This window comes from Larus michahellis, chromosome 6, assembly GCF_964199755.1.
Source record: "Larus michahellis chromosome 6, bLarMic1.1, whole genome shotgun sequence".
NCBI classification, from domain to species: Eukaryota; Metazoa; Chordata; class Aves; order Charadriiformes; family Laridae; genus Larus; species Larus michahellis.
The window spans coordinates 24,518,452-24,539,367 of record NC_133901.1 but is presented as its reverse complement, the minus strand read 5'-3'; the positions used below and the strand labels follow the sequence as shown (position 1 = coordinate 24,539,367).

Here is a 20,916-nt window from a genome sequence, read left to right as displayed (position 1 = left end):
ATTTTATTATCTTGTATATGAAGATCTGTAAACTTGGAAGCCTGCATCTTTATTATGCTACTGGACTGGACAAGTTCCATTCTTAGAATGGAAAGGGAACCTGTATATGGAAAAAAAAGAATTTTTTTTATTTTTTTTTTACTGTAATGCAGAAGCATCTTCTATTTAGGAACTTTTGCAAAATGGCAGTTTTCCTTTTGGCTGTATGTACCTATCCATGTGTATTTTTTTTTTAACACGTTAGCATTTTCTTAATTTACTTTATAAATATGTGTGTATATTTTATAAACATGAAATTCAAACTACTGGTAAGTGTTGTCATAATTGACATTTGGCACAGTACAACTGGAAAGGATTGTTTCAATTTAAAAATGACTGTCTACACTGAAAATAAGATTTAACGTTGTTACAAACCAGGTATGGACCAGCAAACTAATATTTTGTGAAAAAGCTCACAAAATATTGTGAGAGAGGGGTGGAGAGGAGATTCATCATTTAATCCTCTGGTTCTCCTGCAAAAAAAAATAAATAGACAACTTGGTGACCATTAGAATTTCAGTTGGACTCTGTTTATCAGTGTCATTGGAAACAGGCTGTAGTATAAACTAATAAAAAGTATTACCATCTTTTTCAGTGTGTTACTTTTTTAAAAGTCAATTCATCTTTTTTTCACCAGTTCAAGAGTGTTTAAAAAAAAAAAGTGTGTTTGTGAAACCTTGCTAGAGAACAGCCTGTCCTAGATACTTAAAGTGTATATGTATTTTAAAGAGAAGTCATAAAGATTAGTGCTATTTAGTATTTCAGATTTGGAAGAAGTAACTTAAACTTTTTTCCTGTTGACAGAAGCTATTTAAACTGTTCACTGAGTTAGCTAAAATAACACTATCTACATCTTACATATTGTTTTCAATTTTCTTCTTTCACTATGCTGCCTGTAATTGTCGTAAGTTAATTTTTTCCTTACTATTTGACTCCTTTCTCAAAAGCATACAAATACAATTCACTGAACTCATGGTGAAATCTTTTCTGCAGATTTCTGTGAATGACCCGTATTTATGTGCCTCTTTCATGGGGCTCAAACCTTCCACTACCAGAAACCATCTTGTACGAGCCATTTTGGAATCTGTAGCTTTCAGGTACTGCTTACTTAATTATCTTGCTTCTATTTTCTTATGTTTGCTTTTATTTTGACTAGCAGTGTTAAATGCATACATGGACTTCTGCAGTTTGTGAAATATACTGTTACCATCACTGTTACATTGAAAAGGAGTTTTATTTGCATTCTTCTTTAACACCTTACAAATAAACTTGTGTATATTTATTAGTTGAGAGTTTTTGTTATTAAGTAACCATATATGGATTCTTAAATTACATTGTTTTCTGCGTGTTCTAAAAATGTTTTCTGTTTAAACTTTGTCCTCACTCTCCTTACAGTGTTTTGTCAGAAGATATACCCCACTCCAGCTGTGTTTAAAGTATCCCTGAAGCTGGAAGTTTTCTATTGGCTCTTTAGCTAAAGTTTTTTAATTTTTGGTGTTTTATAAAACATAGTAATAGGCACTTTAAACATCTTTAAAGGTGTGAAGGGATAACAACTTCCAGATCTAATTGTCAAGGTTGGAGATACTACTGCTAGTCACTATATCACATCAGTAGCTGTCTATGGAACAGGTTGGTTCTGCCTTGCAAACCTGCCCAGCCTGCCTTGAACTCAAGATGAATATGGTTTGAGCCTGGCTCACACTGCACTGTGGCCAGTTAGGGAACTCTGGTACGATTCCTTCCATCTAGTCAACAGCGCTGCTTTGGGCACACGTTAGATGCAGTAATACCTGAACTGAAGCATGGGTCTCTTGAAAACAGAGATGTTGAGAATCTCATCTCATTCAAATACCTAACTAGAAAAGGGCAGAGATCTTTTGTGTTTAGATTTTCTCCCATTAAATGAAATGGTTTCAGAACAAGTCAAGTGTACAGCCTTCAGAGGTTGTCTTTAAAGAACAGATGGATAAACTCAGATTTACCCTCTGTCAGCCTGCTTTCCTTGCTCTAAACCCCTTGTTACATCGATAATCGCATCTTGTCTGTAGAAACCTATCATCAGTTTCAGGTGGGAATAAATGTGCTTCCTATAGTGACTTGCTATAGAATGTGCCGTGACTTAGCCATACTTGTGCCTTTGTAGTGATGTATAACAAAGACCAGTTTCTGGTTTGTGATTTTTTTTTTAATTTATTTATGCATTTTGGAGACTTGTTAGCTATTGCAGCAGTTCTGACACAACTGAGGCATTTTTTGCCTTGTATTTTATTTTCTGACTATGTAGATACTGGAAACGCTTTATGGAATATATAATGCTTAATTCAACTAAATATTTTTTTAAAGAAACAAACAGCTTTATGATATCATTGTGAAGACGGTACGCCTTCCTCTTCAAACTATTCGGTAAGTTCCATGTAACTCTTAAATTTGATACATGGGAGTTTGATTTAAATAGGTGTGAACTTTATGTGTTTGATCTTACTGTAAAAATTCTGCTGCTAAGAAATGGATGACTACCAAGTCAAATGTTAATGTAACTTTAAAAGTGGCAGTAGAGACCAGCCATGGAAATGGTCAGTTATTAAACCATTGGCATTGGTGATTGTCAGTAGGTAAGTAATGAATTGCTCTAATTATAAATATTTTTTTTTAAAAAAAAGCAAATTCATGTTTTCAGGTAGCACTAGAGCGTATATAGCAATGCTTTCTACAGAGGTCATTCTATGCTTTGTTATCGTTCTTTGATACTGAATTTTTTTTGCAGACTGAATATTTTTTTAAGACGTCAGTTAAAACTGGATCTATTTGTGAGGGAAAGAGGAAGAATATATTTATAATCCAATTGTTAAGACATTGGTTTTGCTTCAGTCTCTGAAGAAGCAAATCAAATTTGCGAGTTAACTGCGATCCCTAGAATATGCTTTTCACAACGTCTTGGAAAAATATATCTGAATTATGAGTTGCTGGAAAACTTAGGCTGTACGTTTCAGTAGGTACTCCATTTGGACCACCTCAAGCCCTGTCATGCTGAGAAAGCTCTCCAGAATTTCTCCTTCTGGCAGCCAGGGGTCACAGCGATACCACAGTCAAGAGGAGAGAGGAGAGCATTCCTGTCCCTCTTGTGGCTTTTTTCTTGATACCAGTGTGAAGGAAGAAGTAGACTGTCAGGCATGTAGACAGTTGAGAAATCAGACTTTTGAGTAGTGGAAGAAAAGTGAAAGTACAAAGTAGGAGAAGGTAAAAGTGTCTGTCTTCCATCACATACTGCTAAAGAGTAGGCAAAGGTGGAGGAACAAGACAGGCTTGGGTGTTTAATGAAGAGGAAAAGATGAAAAGTATTGAATTTTTTTATTCTTTATGAAGCTTTTTTACATAGAAAATTACATCCAAAATTTGATGAAATTTCAGTCAAACTGAAAAATGGAAAGTGTGGAAGTACTGCCTGGGGAACACTAGAATTCTGATCCCATTTACACTGTAATGTCGACTTTAAATTGTGTGATCATGTTCTGTTTTATTAATATAAAATTACTGTTTCATATAGTGACTATAATAGTTAACTACGATTAGTAGCAAGTCAGCTTGTGGATTAAGCATGAGAAGATAATGAGATACGCTTAATGGGTTTTTCAGTAGGGTTGTAAGCTGTGCTCCCATCCTTTTGTCTGCATATCTTTAGTAGCTCTCCATTACCTTTGATTTTTTTTTTATTGTTGTTTTTATCGCGTAAATATTTTCATTCCCTTTTTAGCTATTGTCCTGTATCCCTCCTTTCTTCCTTGTCTCTGGTTCCTACAAAGTCATTGTTTTCATTAGTCCTCTACATTCCTGTTATTTCTCTTCGCTTGTCTCAACAACATCAAGGAAAGCACAGAGCAGGAACCCTCAGTTTTTGTCCTCGTGTCCTGTGTTGTAGCAGTCTGCAGCAGCCTTTACAAGGGTGATCCTGGTGGTCCCTGGAGTCCTGGAATGTCACCTTCTTGCTTGTTCTGTGAAATAGCACGTCCCCAGTCAAATGGCATGTAGGAGCTTTGAGCTAGAAGATGTACTGTACGGATTGAATGTTCAAAGTATCTAGCAGCAAAATTTAGCTAAATTTAAAACTTGAGGATTTGGAAATTTTCTTTCTTTTTTTCCCCTTGTAACTGAATCAAATGGTTGTCTTAATTTTTGCAGGAGTAGTAAAATGCATGTCACTGGCATCAAGAAAGTGACTTTGTCAGTTAAAGGTGTTGATGCTGTAGTGTAGAGGTGGTAACCCTGCTTAACTGTATGTACAAACAAGCAAAGCCCTGTAACATCACCAGTCAGGCAGTGTCTCCTGATACTACTTTCAGAAACAGACAAAACATTTATGCGAAAGTTTTCTGAGGCATCATGTGGTATAGAATATTTCAGCTGGAGTATCTGAATTGAAGATTTCTAAGCAACAATTAAGTTTTCTTATCCAACACCTTCTGTAGTAATAAGCAGTAGATGTCTTTACTGAACGACATTTGATAGAGTGACAGCTCCATACCTGGCTGGTATTGGAGTCCAACAGCATAACAAACCAATCTATGACAACTCAAAGATTGCTTTTTATTACAGTTATTTTTTTGTTTGCAAGAGTGATTACTTTGCACCACTAGTAATCACTCTCAGATAATTAAAGATCAGCATTGGTAAGTTCTAGTTTTCTCCATGCAATTAGGAAAATAGATAGATGGAAAGCTCATTCTCATCTTCCTCACAAAAAGAAGCAACTGTGAAGGCATTTTAACTAACTAGTACAAAGATTAGGTAGTGTTGTGGCTTGGGTAATGAAAAAAGTACTTTTCCAGATCTGAGAAGACTTTAAAGGGTTTGTTTAATGTAATGGCTTTGAATATTATCATATTGTGGTGATAACTATGTGAAGGTTCCGTTATAAACACTAACATTTCAACCAGGGTGATGTATAGTTTTAGAAGACAGAGCTTTCAAAGCTTCTGATAATGTGTCTGTCTACCATTGCTCCCCTAGTTTATACACATTCCTTTTTTTTTTTTTTTTGTGTCTAGGCACCTTGTTCTGGCCTCTAAATTTGCCCATAAAATGAAAATGCATTTGTGCATGAGCAACAGCAAGATTTTTGCATAGGTGTGAAACCCCAGTAGTTGTTTTCTGAAATTTTGTGATAAGCATTTGAACTAAATGCATTTTTTCTTTCAACTTTTTCTTCCCTTCTCCCTATAGAGCTGATGGAGGTGTCAGTAATAATAGTTTTGTCATGCAGATGACTTCAGATTTAATCAATAAGAAAATAGAAAAACCTGCAAATGCAGACATGTCTAGTCTTGGTGCAGCTTTTCTAGCGGGCCTTGCTTCAGGTATGTATACGTTTAAAAGGGTTTTGGTTTTCCCTTCATAATGCATGTTTGTAAATAAGGAAAAAAATCAGAAAAAAAGTGCATAACTTCAAATAATTGTAAAAACTCCCCAAACGTTAGCCATTTTTGTGGGAATCCAAGGTAAGTAGTGTTTATGTTTCTCCGTATAGTGCTTTGTACCCACGTACTTGTATTTGATGGTCCAAAGAAACAAATAACATCATGCATCAACCAAATCAAGGACCTTATTTGTATTTCTGACACCATGTCCCAACTTGCTGAGCAGTTATATGCTTTTTTAATTTTACATAAATGAATAGCTACAGCGAGTTTAATGTGAAAAGTATCTGCATGTATGTTTGTAAGATTCATTTACACTTAGGAGCGTACCATACACCAGTACATTTCTCCTACTGGAGAAGGAAGAGGTGAACCCAGTCTTGCTGCATCCCTCCTTCTTGCCCCAGACGCTGCATCCCTTCCCACATGCATGCTGCCCGGAGCGTGGTGCTCGGTGGGGATGGAGCACGTGACCACGAAGCAGCTGTGTCATTCCTACCGAAGCTGTGTCCTGTCATCTGTGAACTGAGTCTTTATTCTTTAAGGTTTTCACAGAAATAAATACAATGGAAGTACAAAATAAATTACAGCGAAAAAAAAATCCAGCTCTACTCACACAGAATTGTTGTGTATAATTAACCAGACTTAAAACTACAAACTGTCAAGGGTTTCGCATAATACACACCTACAAAATGTATTTCCGATAATTAAATTGCTTTGATACGTAAACACAACTGGAAGATAAAAACTGTAGGCTCAGGTAAGATTTATTCAGCAATTAAAACTGTAAGAAAGCTGCAGCCCTTGACAGACAAGAATGATTCAATAACATAAATTAATCTGAATATGTAATTCCAGCTGTTTTCTGCCATTTATGCAATTTTTAAGACAGTAGGAAAGCAACTAGAGCGAAGTCTTTGTTTCTGTGGCCCTTCTTCTTTGAGAGGGACCTGGCAGCTGAAAGCACGGTGTGGATGAAACCAAAGGGAACTTCAGCGCACCAGAGCTGTTCCTTGGACACCATCCCAGTTAAGCAGATGTGCTGTTGTCAGGATTCCAAACAAGTGGATGCTATTGGAAAGGAGTTTCACAATGTTAAAAATATGCTTCCCTCTGAGAAAGTTGTTGGTTGAGTAAAGAAAAGCTGTCGTGATTTCTTACTGTGTTTCTTCTGTGGATCTCTTGGAAATAAATTAAAACAACTCAAAAATAACATATTTGCAGTTGAGCTTGAGAATGAACTTTCTGTTTATAGGATTTTGGACTGACAAAGAGCAACTAAAGAAGCTAAGGCGAATAGAAGCAGTTTTTGAGCCCCAGAAGGACTCGGAGGAATACAAACCTGCTATGGGTATCTGGCTACAAGCAATGAAGCGCTCCCTGCACTGGTAGAAATTGGCATTTTAATTATAGAAGAATTAAATTTTTTTTAATGCTTATTTATAAAACCCTGACATTAAAAGGACAGTAAAGACCATAACTGAAATTTATTACCCTCCTGCTGCTAGGTTACTTACCATACCATAATGAACCTTCATATCATCCCTATGACAGCTGTGGGCCAGCTGCAGCATTTGTGTCCCTTCAGTGACCTCCCTTGGGTGGCCCAGCTGCTTGAATCCTACAGCGTACTAGAGATGGGGAGTTTTTTCCTATGATGGGTTTTCTACTGAGGAACTTACCTCCCTTCTGATCTTTAAAATCTTTGGTATGTTAATAAAAGGCACATATAATTCCCTAGGCATTTCTAAGAAACGTAAGATGATTGTTGGGGGGTGAGTTGTGATGAACTTGATTGCGTACAAAGAGATGTTCTTATCAGTAGCCTGTTACCCACCTTTTGGTTGACTTTCTAAGGAAGCATTTAACCCAGGTCTCTGATGACATTTTTGTGCAGTAAATTAAGATGAAATGCAAAAGCAAATAAGCTTTCACTACTCCATTTTAAAAAAATAAAATTCCAGGATTTTTGTACCTGATGGTTCCTAGCTAACTTGTAGCTGAAATTGTTTAAATTTTATAAAGACCAAAAATTTTATTATGTGGCATGGCTAATACAAATACATTAACAGTAGTTACAGGTATGCTATCTAAGTTGTAAAAATCTGTAACATTAGTATTTTCAAGCCCATTGTTAAATCTTATTGTTGTTAGTTAAAAGGGGGTCAAAAGTCTATTTTTGAAGGAATGAATTACTTTTATATTTTTAAATAAATTATAATTAAATAAATGTGTAGTTAATTATTCTTATGCATTTGTTTATCACTAATCTTACTCTAATTTTCTCAGGATTATGTGTAAATCAGTTTCAAAAATGTAAAATTATTAAACGCTTTCATTTCAGAATAGTATGAAATTCACGCTGTGGGTGATTGTGTTCCACAGACACTGGAGACAAGAAATGTTTATAGATATAACATTATTGAAGAGGGCCGAAGAACTATCATTCACTTTTTGTCGTGTTGAATCATGGAAGGTCAAACCATACGCCATTCCCTCAGTTTCCTAACAGTCATCCGCCATGAGTTGGAGCATCTACTCCAGCTGTGGTGTTCTTCAAACTAGACCTCAGTTGTCTGTCACCCTTAGCTTAACATACCGTTTTTCTCATTCTTCTGTTACTTTCTGTCCTTCAGCCTGTGCTACATCTTGGCACGTTGTGGTTTTTTTTTTCCTCTGGATATCCTTGCAGAGATCACTTTCTCCTAAACCTACTTTAATGGGAATCCTGAACCTGAGCAGTTCAGGTCTGTTTGCTCATTTCTAGTAATATGGCAGACTACACAATCTATATGGTTGATAGCTCTACAGGTACTTCATTTTTTTCCTCTTTTTGGACCAAAAAATATAGCTGTCCAGGTGCCAAGACTCTAATATGAAGTCCATTGATGAGGTTCCCTCCACTCCTCCTCCTGCTGTAAGGTAAGAACCTGTAGTTACAGGATACATGGAACAGTTGCTTTGCTTCAACACCTGTGTTCAGCTTGTGATTTTCTGTCATCTCAACCTCACTGCTAAAGAAAATGCTTATTGGCAAGAAGGTTCTACTAGACCAAACAAAAAGGCTTTCAGTCTGGCATTCGGAGAAGTTTGTGGCCTCAGTCGCTGGTTTCTACACTTTGTTCTCACTGAAGGAGTTCAGTTTCATCAAAGTCTGCCTAGGGATAATGTCCACTTGTTACTCTCTTGATGGAGGTTCCTTTATCTATGTTCAGTTAATAGTCTAGTGGTTTTGCTAGGCTTGATTAGGGTTCCCGCAGTGTTCCCAGATGGAGATGTAATGGGACCTGAATCTGATTTTGTTCAAATCACTGCTGAAGGTAGCTCAGCGAGCCATGGGCCTTTTCACTGCAACTTTACCTGGTGGTGGTTTTCATCCTGGCCATAGCACAGCTAGAAAGGTGGGAGATACTGAAGACGTTATATAATCCTCTTGCTCTAGATAGTGTCCTAGAGGACCTATTCTGGATAACTGTTTACCACTGTCACTGTTTAATATGAAGTAGGAAATTTAACCTCTTTCCCTTTCACTAGTCTCAAATCTACAGGAGAGAAACTTCACTGCAAATAAAGGATGCAAAAAGGCCTTACTGTACTTGAGCCTTTCAAATGATCTGCAGGGTTGTGTGTTCTATTGTGGAGAGGTTCAAATAGTGAGTAAGTCTGAAATAAACACAGGGTGTCTTTAAGTCTACCAAGATGGAGCAGCCTTTGCAGGTTTGAGCATCTGCCACAGCTTGTGACGGGTAGTTGCCCAAAGGCTGAACAGAATAATAGACATCTTGAAGGAGTTTGGTTACTGAGCAATACGGCTCTTTTGCTTATCTGTTACAAGAAAAATCGACTTTATCTTCCCAGGAAATTTTTAGCGTGCTGATATCTTAAAATGGTACGTGTTAATTGATAATGAATTTTAAATGAGCTTTAAGCAATTAGATATATTATAGGTGCTTTGCTGTCTCAATTTTTGCTACACAGAAGGGCATTAAGACCATTGTAGAACCTCACTCATACTAACTTTTATTTAAAATAGGACTGCTTTTGCTGCTGCCCTGTTTAGTTATATTTAGATTTTTGACTCGGGGTGTTTTTCATCAGTTTGAAAAGTATATATGATTCTACATTTGCTATCATTTGATACATTTTATTACATTTGCTATTTATATTTGATAGTAAAGGTAACACTACAAAAATTATAAATATTAACTAGTTTGGAGTTTTATCATTATAAGAGATACCACCATGTTGAGACTGTGAATGTTTTACTTAGGGTTGTGTAGGAATGCACCTCGTCAGGCATGTGAAGATTGGAAATTCATTTGAGAGATGTGTTAATGATCTCTGGGCATCCTGCCTTCCCAAATACACATGGTGCTGATGGTAGATAATTTCTGAACCAGTTTGAAAGTTGTATCATTCATAATGACACATGGTCTTATTATATATGCGGGGACTACATGGCATGAAAAATCCCTCTAATTCTGGAGGGATCTCACTACTGTAGGATTAATTATTGCATGTCAAGAGAAAAGGCAGATAAAATAGTCTTCAGACAGTTGAAAATACTCGGCAGACGTTGTATGCGTTTTCTTACATAACTAAGAGAATCAAGTCAGCTATGTTTAAAATCTCACTGTAATGAACTTTGCCAAGATTTTTGAGTACTGTTTTCATTTAAGTAGTGTTTTCTTCTCTCCTGTAACAGCTAATTTTATGTAAAATTAATTCAGACACTCTCATCTGTTTTTGACAAGAGCATTTATACTTGCTTCCCTGTCAGAAGAAAGTAAAAAAGGAAAATACTGAGTTGCTGTTTCAGCCTGCTAGCTTCTTTTTTGTATAATCTCTGTAGCAAGATCCTTCCAACTAGTCCTGCCATTTCCATGGTCAGGGCACAGCACAGAGGCGCACCAGCTGAACAGCAGCCTTGTGGAAAAAGGTAAGAAATCATTTCTTGCCAGTCAGCAGGGCGTGGAATAGAGAGGGTTTGTGCTTTTACTGGTCCAAGCGAAAAAGTACAGACAACAATGTGATCCCCTCTTCGAACAAACAAGTGTGTCAGTACTGCAGGTTGAGTTGGGGAATAGGGTAGTGCTTTGACCCAGAAGTTGGACAGCTTTTTAGTTAAAGGTTTTATAGGGACTAGGGGCAAGTTCAGAAGGAGAAAAGAGGTGGGGGGACTGTTTTGGGTTAGTGGCTGTATAGATTATCACAGCAAAGGGCTGTGAGCTTGCAAGAACGCAATGAAACTAGCAAATATTGAAAAGTGATGTGTTGTGAAAGGGGAAGGTGGAGGATCTGAAAGGGATCTGGCTGTCCAGAGGGAGAAAAGTGTTCCAAAGCTAGACCACTGACCCTTTCTGGAAGGAGACATGAGAACTTCCTGCAGTGTGGGTTTTACTGTAAGAAGCCACTAAACCCATGCCTTAGCATGACTAAAAAAACAATTCCAAGATGTTTTCCAGTGCAGCCCTCATTCTGGGATACAGCTTGGGATTTGTGTAAGTTCTGAAAGACTATATATTGGTTTAGAGCGTTACAGAAGTAGCGTACTTGCCCTCATTCAAACTGATCATTGTTTCAGCAGCAGCTTCAAACTCAATAGTGTGTATATATAGTCATCTCATTCTGCAGTTTGCTGTTGAAAGCAAACAACAATAGTGACCTTTTCTGTTTTTTCTCCTTTCCTTAATGGTTAAAATGCCTGTTTTTCATGCTCATGATCAGTTATAGTATCTGACTTCAGTTCATCGGTGTTTCTTCCAGAAAAGTAAATAAACCAATGAACTAAAAAGAGATATTTGAAGCATAAGTGTCTTTATTTAGGCTGGGTTTGAGTTCAAGTATTTGTTTAGCTCAGGTAACTTACTGAACAGTGCAATAAACCAGCCAACCTGGCTTGCCTCTGTTTTGCTTCCTCCTTTAAGGCAGCATATGCCTTCTGTGCCTGTCAGGGCATTTCTCAGTTGCCTTTATGTTAGCTGTTTGACTCTACCTGTTAGAGGGGTCTCCAAGAGAATACACTATAGTTTGCCATTTTTTTTTTTAATACTTTCATGAAGGTATCTTGCATAACACTGCAAATATTGGTAAAGGTCTCGTTGCACGTGATGAAAGTATTTTGTAGAGGATGAAAAGAAACCACAAAGTCAGAAAGTTCCTGGGCACATGCTAGATTTTCAGTTGTGAACTATCCCACTGAAGTAAACATATCGTTCTTGCTTACTAGTTTTTTTCCTTAGTCCTTTGAGAACTCTGTTTTACAGGCTGAACACCTGTTTTTTGATGTTTCTCGCATATGTCTTTCTAGGGCATTTAATGTGGTTTTTCTTGCTTTACAGAGCAGTTTAACATACTTGGTCTACTCTGTGTATGGTCTAGAGGTTTCTAAAACATATAAATTGTGTTTCTGCATCCGCATAAACCTTGTTTTGCTCAGTTTGCTTAGCGGCATTAAGGTGACTTTGTGTTACGGGGTATTGAAAGATGGGTTACTGCACGTCTTGGATGTGTGCCTCGCTGTACAGGAGAAAGACTTTCTTTAACTAACGTTACATCATTGCTTGGAATGGAACTAGTGCTGATTTTATATTATTTCTTATTTTATTTACTTCCACGAGTGTTTACTGTTCATATTCTGTCTATAAGAATACGTTATCCTGCTTTGTTGAAATCAGTTTTTTTAAAAGACAGTAACTACTTTTTGAAGTCTCAACAACGGGCCCTGCAGCTCGGACTCCGTTTCCCCGCGGCGGCCGGGTTCTCACTGGCGACGGGGCTGCGGTGTGCGGTAGCCCCTCGCCACCGCCGTCCCCTCTTTGTTCGCCAAGAGCCCCTTTGTTTCACGGGAGGGAAGTCACGGAGCCGCTGCGGGGCACGGTAACGGAGCAAACCGTGCCCGGGGTTCGCCGTTCCCTGTTCGGCCGCTGCCGCCGCCAGGCCGCGGCCGCTCAGCTGCGCCCTCCGCGCCAGGGCAGGGGCGGGCGCTCACCTGAGGCGGCCAAGCCCGCGCCGAACTTTGCATTCCCAGGCCCCCGGCTCCTCTCCGATAAGCGGAGCCCGGCAGGGCCTGTGCCCGCAGACGCTGCGGCGCCGTCCCATGTATATAAATACGAAATCTATATACTTTATAACGACCTGCAGCGCCACGCCTCAGGAGGGCGGAGCCGGAGAGGGCAGGGGCGGCCAGCTCGAGCTGTCAGCGGGCGCGGACCGGCGCCCGGTCCCCGCTGCCAGCCGGCACCTGATGGCCCTTCGCCCCCGCCGCCCGCCCGGGGGCCCTGAGGGGAGCTGGCGGCCGCGTGTCTGGGCCGGCCCCGCCCTTCCGCCCCGCCCCCCTCCCCGTCGCCCCGCGGATTGGCGGGCGGCGTGTGTACACACACGGGATCGAGCCAATAGCGCGGGGAGGCCGCCTGACCTCACGCGGTGTGGCGGCCAATGGGCGCGCCCGCTCGCCAGACGCCGCCAAGCTTGTGCGGGGGAGAAGGACCCGGGCAGCGCGCGGCGCGGCGGCGGAGCGAGGCGGCGAGTGGGGCCGGGAGCGGGGGGGCGGCGGCGGCCGGCCTGGAGGCGCTGCCGGGGCTGGCGGACCGGCCCTGGTGCGCTCCCGTCTGCGGGGCCTCCTTGCCGGCGGCGGGTGCGCGGCGCCGGCCCGGCCGAGAGGCGTCGTCGGCGCAGCGGGGCCGGGCGGAGCGGCGCGGCGCGGAGAGGCTGCTGCTGAGGGGCAGCCGCCGCCTCGTCGCCTCAGCGCCGCTGTCTAGGCCCGGCCCGCGCCGCCGCCTTCCCTCCGCCTCTTCCCTCGCCGCCGCCGGGCCTGCGGGTGAGCGGGGAGCCGGGGGGGGGAGGAGGGCGGTGAGGGAGGGGCAGCGCCTTTCTTCCCGGCGGGCCGGGGCGCCGCTTCCCCCGCCCCGCGCCGTTTAACGGCCGCCTCCCCCCACCCCCCCCGCGCCGTCTGGCGGCTCGGTCTCGTCGCCGCCGCGCCCCGGGAGGGAGGCGAGCCGGTGCCTGACACCTGCGGGCGGCCGCGGGGCGGCGGCGCGCCCGGCTGGCGGGTGACAGGCGCCCTGCGCGCCGCCGGGTCGCCCGCTCCTCCATTGTGGGTAGCGCGGCGGGCCTGGGCCGGCGGCGCGGCGGGTGTGGGCGGCCGCGGCGGGGCAGGGGGACGGGAGCGGGGCGGGGGGGGTGGGCGACCGGCCCCCGCCGTGAGGAGTCACGGTTCAACAAGGGAGCGGGGGAGCAAAGTGTAGGGTGAAGTTGGTAGCGTGGCGGGTGACTGACGGGCTGGGCCGGGGGAGGGCTGGGCCGGCAGCGACAACAACAAAACTTAATGGAATGGCTCTTCCTGTTCCCCCCTCCTCCCCCCCTCCCGAGCTACGGGCCTTCCCTCGCTCTCAACCGTAAAGGGTTCGGCGGCAGGGGTGAATCCAAATATAAATACCGCCTTTCGGGATGGAGAATGCAAACAATAGGAGGAAAATGCGGAATAAGCAAACTTCCTTGAAATGGGGAAGAAAACCGCATCTGAGAGCGTGCTCCCTCGCTGGGTGAGGGCATGATGCTGAGCTGTATATCAGAGGTTGTGGTGCTTTCCTCTGTAGAAAGGACTTGGGTTTTCATTTTTGCTGTAAATGTTTTAATTGACAGAGAAATTGAATAGTTCAGTATGATTTAATACACTGTGTAAAAATAATTTTAAAATTATTACTAGGTCAGTTTTCATAATTTGGAAATCAGTTCAATTATTTTCATGACTTCGTTAATACTTTTAACAGCTGATATATTTTTTTTTTTCAGCTGTTGTCATTGATGTAGCTTAACTATGCTGACAGAGAACAGCAAAACATTGGAGGTTGTGTGATGTAACTAATTGCAACTTAATATAATCTTTGATTAAAAAATAATTTTACAGTAGTATAACTTGATGCTATTAAAAGGGAAATTAATAAATTTCTCTCTATTTCTTTACCCTTCCCAAAATAACTTCAGTTCATTTGATTGTATTATGTCCTCCCTTACACAAAAAAATGTGTGATTTGTATACATGGGGCAAAGACTCCTGACAGATGACCAGTGTTATAGAACAAATGCAGAAGTGTATTTCGCAGCCCGTATTTGTGACAATGCTAGGTGTACTCAAAGATGTACCTAGCAAATTACTGAATTTCAGGAACTTCTGTTCAAAAAAGCATATAAGGTGCTAACTACATCACTTTGAGTAAACATGAAAGAGTAAGGAGAAGTTTGCATTATAGAAAAAAAGACTTGACAGGAAAGTGGTCATAAGAGGAAAAAAAAAGATAAATTCTGGTCCTTTGAAAACTTTCTTGTTGTGGAGTGAGTCTAGTGCCTCTAGAAGAAGAAAGAGTAATAGGTGAAATGATTTAATTCTATTCTAAGGAAAAAAATGAAAGTTATTAAATATTAGCAAGATTCTCTTATGGGTGGATAGGGTGATCTTATTTCACTGATAAATTATTGGGCTTTTTTTAACCACGCCCTGTTTGTACAGAAATCACTATTGTAACAACAAAATGAAACCATTTAACTTGTACTATATTGATGTAATTAACAGAAGACACATACCATTGTCAGGAATGCGCTTTGTTGCTGCAGAGGGTTCTGACCGGCAACCTTGCTTTACAAACTGATAAGGTACAGTTTTGAATGCAGCCTCTTGACAGCAGCTATCCAGTGTAAAGGGGATAGACCCAACAATTCAGCTGGACAAAAGGCAGAGTGCTGTTTTGCAAGGGATGTCAATACTACAGGAGAATTCTTTATCTTCCTCTGTTCTCGTTTATGTTGGACACTACCGTAGGGGCCTCTTGTGCATCTGGACATACTTCCTGGACAGTTGTGAGAACCCTCACAGTGAAGATCTTTCAGTTGGTTTGGCTAAAGGTGTTGTTATAGGTTTAGCGAAAAAATAGGAACCAAAATTCCAACTTTCCATCCCCTTCAAGAATTTATAATGACACCTGGTTTAAGTGTGCAGACCTCTTCACTGTGCCTGCAGGCAAGTTTAGTGCACATCTCTAAAATGAGAGAAGAATAGTGACCTGATGTGGTTAGGGGAAGAAAGCTGCAGCCCATACTGTCCAGATAGTAATATCTGAACTTCTGTGTCCTAATGTGGATCAGAATGAGTTTTTTAGTTACAGCTAGCCTAATTCAGTTCTTGGAATTGAATTTCTTCTGATGTGCTACTTTAAAATATTATTCTTAGGGTTTTCTTTAATAAGCAACAATTTCTTCAATTGTTGGCTTTTTCTGCATACTTTTTTGGCGTAATGATTAAGAATTTTTCATCTACCTTTCCGATTACATTCACAGGACAGGACTACTAATGAATCAACAATGAATCTTAAAATAGAGAAAATAAACTGTCTAGTCCGGTGTGAGGAAATAAACTTGTGGAGTTCTTGTGTGCAAAGCCAAGAAGCCACTGGAATCAGACAAGTTTATCATAAAATTTTAGGCATTTAGCGGAAAACAATCCAAACATCTTGCTGTGGTAGTAGTACATATACTATATCAAAGCTGATAGTATAAACAGCTGTTGCGGGATCTGAAAAACTAGGTATATGCTCAGAAATACTGTAAAAAGGTGCAGGTATGGTAGGGAGTGACAGATCTATAACAACTTCCTGATTTGATTCTTCACGTGTTTTTTTGTAACATCCGGTATTAAAATGAAATTAATTCTTTTTTCACCCCATTACTGATTTGTAGACTACAGCTCTTTTGCAAGAAGGTGGGGCAGTAGTGAGTGATCTTACACTTATGGTTTCATTAAAGGAACTTTATTGCTCCATCTTCTGATTTCCTGTGTGCAGTGACAGTTTCCAGTAAAGGTCTTTACAGACTGTTCAAGTTTACTTTGATACTTTCCAATATTAATACTATACAAATCAGTCTAAGCAAATCAAATGCCTGTGATAGTTCAGTTTGCAAGACTGCTATATATGATATCTGCTAATAACGCGTATACTAGTATATCCTAAAATATGCAGTAGTGGAATCTGTAACAAAAGCACAGCTTTCTAGCATATCATATTTCTAGTGAAATACAGAACAGTAATTAAAGAAAAAGGCATGATATTTGGAAATAACTTCTCCTAGAGCTAGCTATTCACTTAGTACTGTTGAAGAAACTCTTTGCCTTTCAGAACACAGTTTGCAAAATCCACAGCCTACTGAAGCCACTTTTGAGAGTATTTGTCTTTACTGAAACCTATAGAAATTTTCATATTTTTTCAGCGGTGACTTGGTGATAAAATAATGCTTTAGCCAGCTCATGTTTAGTGTTGGCTGTCACAACAGAGACTGAAACTAAGCTGGAAAAAGATTAGCTTTTGTTTTTGTTAGTAGGCTTGGTTGTGAACTGCAGAAGTTCAGGTGTTGGCACAATTTCATTTTTTCTGATTTAGTGATAACGTTTAAAAGAGAGGTAGAAGACAACTTGATATTGTTGACTTCCCAAATCACTTAAGCATGAATTGCTGAGGGGGCTCCTTTAGAGATATCCTTGAAGGCACTATCCAGAATGGTCCTGGCACTGTGATCTTCCTGTTTTTCAATCCTTGGGATATTTGATAGACATGAACAGCCACGTTTTTCACAAAATTTCTAAGCGTGCTGTTGGTTAACATAGCTTCTAGAAATAATCCATTTTATAAGTGGATTTTATAAAGGTGATGTTCCTTTTCTTTTGACTGGTTTTACGTTATTTCAGTCAGTGAGACATGCCCTGACCATCAGGTTTTACACAAACAGCGGTAAGAGGAAGCAGTGATGGTAGTTGCGATTAGGCTTCTCCTGTTCCTAGGTAGCTGATTCTTTCCTAACAGTGAATGGAGTGCCTGTCTCCTGAACGTGGAATTTTTGTTAACGTCTATACACCAAAGTCCATTGGTGAATGTAATTCTGGTCTTGTAGCTTAATTTCTTTTTTTTCTGTGGAAGTTAGGGCATGCTTAGTTTGGCAAGTCAGGTTTGTCCTGTTTCATCAGGTTCCTGTTTCTGCCAGGTTTGTCTTCATTTGGGTGGGAATAGCAAATGATTCAGTTCTGTTTTACAATCTCTGTAGTTCTTTTGTTCAACAGAGTCCCGTACTAACCTCTGTCAGGTGACTATATTGTCTCCAGGGTGCATGAAGCGGTTGCTTTGAAAGGAATCATAATACATTTCCTCATGGTAGGTGTTAGCAGATGTGTTCTGCGTGAATAAGTGACGGTTTTCATTCACTATTTTGTTGTTGGGAATTTCAGCCCAAGATGTAAGTGGAAAAAATCAAGAAAAAATAAAGTCATATGTTCAGAATTAAATTGGCAGGTTGCTACAGGTGCATGCAGTCTTTAAGTCTATGAACTTTTAGTGAAGTTGTATGGATGAATTCTTCAACTTGGTAGCAGCTATAATAATGGTATTTGTGGGAATTAAAGTCTTAAAGCAAATGTGACAGTATATGCTCATTAAGGCTTGTGAATGCCAATGCATTAACATATTAAAAGTCACTTGTAAACCATAACGGTCATCCAAGTATTAAACCTTTCCCATATGAGCAATAGTTGCAATTACCACAATTAATGTAGTTGTCCTGAAATAGAAATTATGGCAGTAACATGACCAATAATTATGAATGAGATTAGGAACAGCAGGTGAAAGTGAGGTTATGTCCCAGAGTGAAATCAAAAACCTTTGTGTGCATGGGCTCCCCATTTATTGTAAGGAAAGAGTTAGGTAACTTTTCATTTCGTTATAAACTTGACCTTGAGACTTGAGAAACTCGAGAAATATATTTCTGTTCTCTTAAATGTGCAATCCAATTGTCATAAGCTTCAGTTTATTTAAAATTCAACTTAAAATTGCAAATACATTTAAACAATTTTTAAAAATCAGTAACTTCATACATATAACTGATAAAATTTCAAGCTGTGTATTGATTGTAACAGCAGGCTTCTGCTGTCTGTCAAAAGCAAATTATTCATCCTGCTTCTTGCTGCATAAGAAATTGGGAAAGCTATGATCTGAAGACAAAACATCCCACTTCTTCCTGATGGATTTTTAAAGCTTGCACACACTCCAGTGAACTCCTAAAAAGTATGGAGTAGTCTTTTACAAACAAACCATATCCAGCCTTGTGTGGCATTTCAACCCATAAGTAAATTTTCAGGAGATCACAAATGCTTTTTTTCAGAAGCAGAGTCATGGTGTGCTTCTGCAAACCACATGGAACTGATCAAAAAGCTTGCTAAATTTGAAGGGTTAGTCCTGTCCCGTGCACAGGCCTTGGTGGTCATCTGAGCGGTCACTGGGTTGCAGCATGTGGAAAACTTTCTTCCCCCTTTCAGCCCCTTTGTTGCTACTCTGACAGTATCAGAACTAAATTGGCTCACTGAGGGGGTCAGGTGGAAATTGGAGTTGTCGAAAGCGTGTAGCCTGGGGAAGGAATGGAAAGTGGAAAGAGTAAGGAAAAGTGGAAGATCCCTTTTAGCAATGATAGCAGTGGTAGGATTTTACATCAGTGCAAATTGTTTTATGGAATTGCACCCTTTAGATAATTTTGTGTGCTGCAATCAGTATTTGAGAGCTTGTGCATCACTAGAAAACTCCCTTTTTGCCTTAGTACTGAATTATAACTAAAGAAGTATGAAATTTTTTGTAACCTTTACCCTTCAGTGAATACTGTCATGATCTTCATGCAAGAGTGGAGTTAATAATGGGTTTAAACTAGAACAAAGCTTCTAGCAAATTATAAGGAAAGTGTGGGAAATTGTTATTACTAAGCCTCTCTCCATTATCAAGTTCTTTATCCCTATATAACTTGGTCATCTTTAATCAAATCCAAATGTAAAATTATCTTCAGCTAAGTGGATGTTAAGATCCCTCCAGCTGCGGGGTGTAGACAAAATTGTATCTCAACAGGATGGCTAAACAGTTCCATGTGTTTGCCAATGTACTGATAACTCTGGAAATTTTAAAATCTCAACATTAAAACTCATTACAAGACCAGATCAATATTTAGAGCATTCTTTGATATATCGTACAGTATATGAGCTGGAGGTAGCAAGAAGCTTGTTTTGAAGTCTCAGTAGTTGAAAAGATGCTCTTTTCAGCTGAGCTTAATTGAAAGAGGAGCTAATGTAATATTGGCAATGCATAAAGACTGTCTTACCAAGGTATTTTACAGTCAGTCATATAGATCACTAAATTTTTTTCAAATGTCAGTCTGTTGCTAAAATTAAATTTCTCAAGGCAAAAATATGTTTGTGAAAATATAGCGTGCTCTTTACTCTGAAAGGAAGTTGTACCTGCCTCTTCCCACTGAAGCAGTAGAGTCCCAAATGTTGTGCCCTGTATAGTAGTCAGCTATGGAAAAAACCCTGGGCTAGAAACCTAGTTAGAGAACAAAAGTTGAGCTTATAAAATAGATTGTCTACTTAAAAGAATTCCAGCTAAATTTCTGTTAATTCCAAGTGTATCTGTGCGTATCTGTGTTGATAAAAGTTGTCTGCAAAACTCAAAAGGAATTTTAGATCATCTTACTTTTTTAAGTGCTGTGTGAGTGTTATCCACTGTCAAGCCCTACGTACTTTATCTTGACTGACAGTAAGCTGGTCTGGGGAATTAAAAAGAGCCTTCAAAGGTTCAAGTACTTGGGAATTATTCTACATGTTTAATGTAACGTCCTCCTTATTTAAGCAATAAGGGATGTGCTTCACCTCATTGATTTTGAAATAAGCCATGAGTGCTGCTCCTATTCTTAGACATATAGTTTACCATTAGTACTTGCATGACATTGGGCATAAGAGCATGCCTAAGAAACTGAGTCCCTTGAGGGAAGGAATATCTAGTTCCAGGTTGATGGGATTTGGGTCTCATCACTGTCGGGACTGGACAAGCAGCAGAACTTGAGGCTCAGCAGTGCAGTTAAGCGCATGGAGACTTTGGGCACTTTCATCTAGGGGAGAGTTTGATTACAGCTTTGGATTTTATTCCTGTGTTGTGTGTTCTTGTTACTTGTCCACTCAGACCTGTTTTCATCCCTGGGATTCAAGATATTCAGTAGCCTTCATCAACAGTGCTTTTGCTAGTCATGTACATGTACAACAGTGAGTAAATATAGCGAATAGTGGGAGTAATGGGGATGTTGCGTTTGGGATCGAGTCTGAGAGTATTGAAAAGATCCGATTCATTTGTTGCCTCAATATATGCTGCATGAGGTTCATAAAGGGACATTTCCCCTGACATGCTTTTAGCAAACCACACTCAATGTTGGTTGTCCGTTATATAGCTTAAGTGCTACAGTTTATACTAACTGAACTTGCATGTAGGCCTTGTCTGTTTTTCTGGGTTCTTAGTACCATGTAAACTTGAGTCATAATTACTGCTGTTGTCAGGAGCTGTTGGTTAATTTGTTCTGATGATACCTTGGTGTTTTGCTCAATCACAATAACTTGGGA

General features: G+C 40.2%; 2 protein-coding genes across 6 annotated transcripts in view; both read left to right on the top strand.

Moving 5' to 3' along the window:
• The window catches only part of GK5 (glycerol kinase 5), a 28,780-nt gene extending 21,381 nt beyond the window's left edge, over positions 1-7,399 (top strand). Inside the window, exons 13-16 of one of the 3 annotated variants that reach the window (XM_074592730.1) lie at positions 1,033-1,136; positions 2,386-2,445; positions 5,260-5,393; positions 6,709-7,399. In XM_074592730.1, the coding sequence (XP_074448831.1) occupies positions 1,033-1,136; positions 2,386-2,445; positions 5,260-5,393; positions 6,709-6,845 (435 nt within the window). In that variant the 3' untranslated portion in view covers positions 6,846-7,399. Of the gene's footprint in view, positions 1-1,032; positions 1,137-2,385; positions 2,446-5,259; positions 5,394-5,775; positions 5,969-6,708 lie in introns of those variants that run through there. The other 2 variants (XM_074592729.1, XM_074592727.1) reach the window with 2 other exon arrangements.
• A 2,897-nt stretch (positions 7,400-10,296) lies between these two features.
• The window catches only part of TFDP2 (transcription factor Dp-2), a 58,591-nt gene continuing 47,971 nt past the window's right edge, over positions 10,297-20,916 (top strand). For 2 of the 3 annotated variants that reach the window (XM_074592734.1, XM_074592732.1), the window contains exon 1: positions 13,143-13,272. The gene's annotated coding sequence lies outside the window, so the exon portion shown is untranslated. Of the gene's footprint in view, positions 10,393-13,142; positions 13,273-20,916 lie in introns of those variants that run through there. The other variant, XM_074592733.1, reaches the window with a different exon arrangement.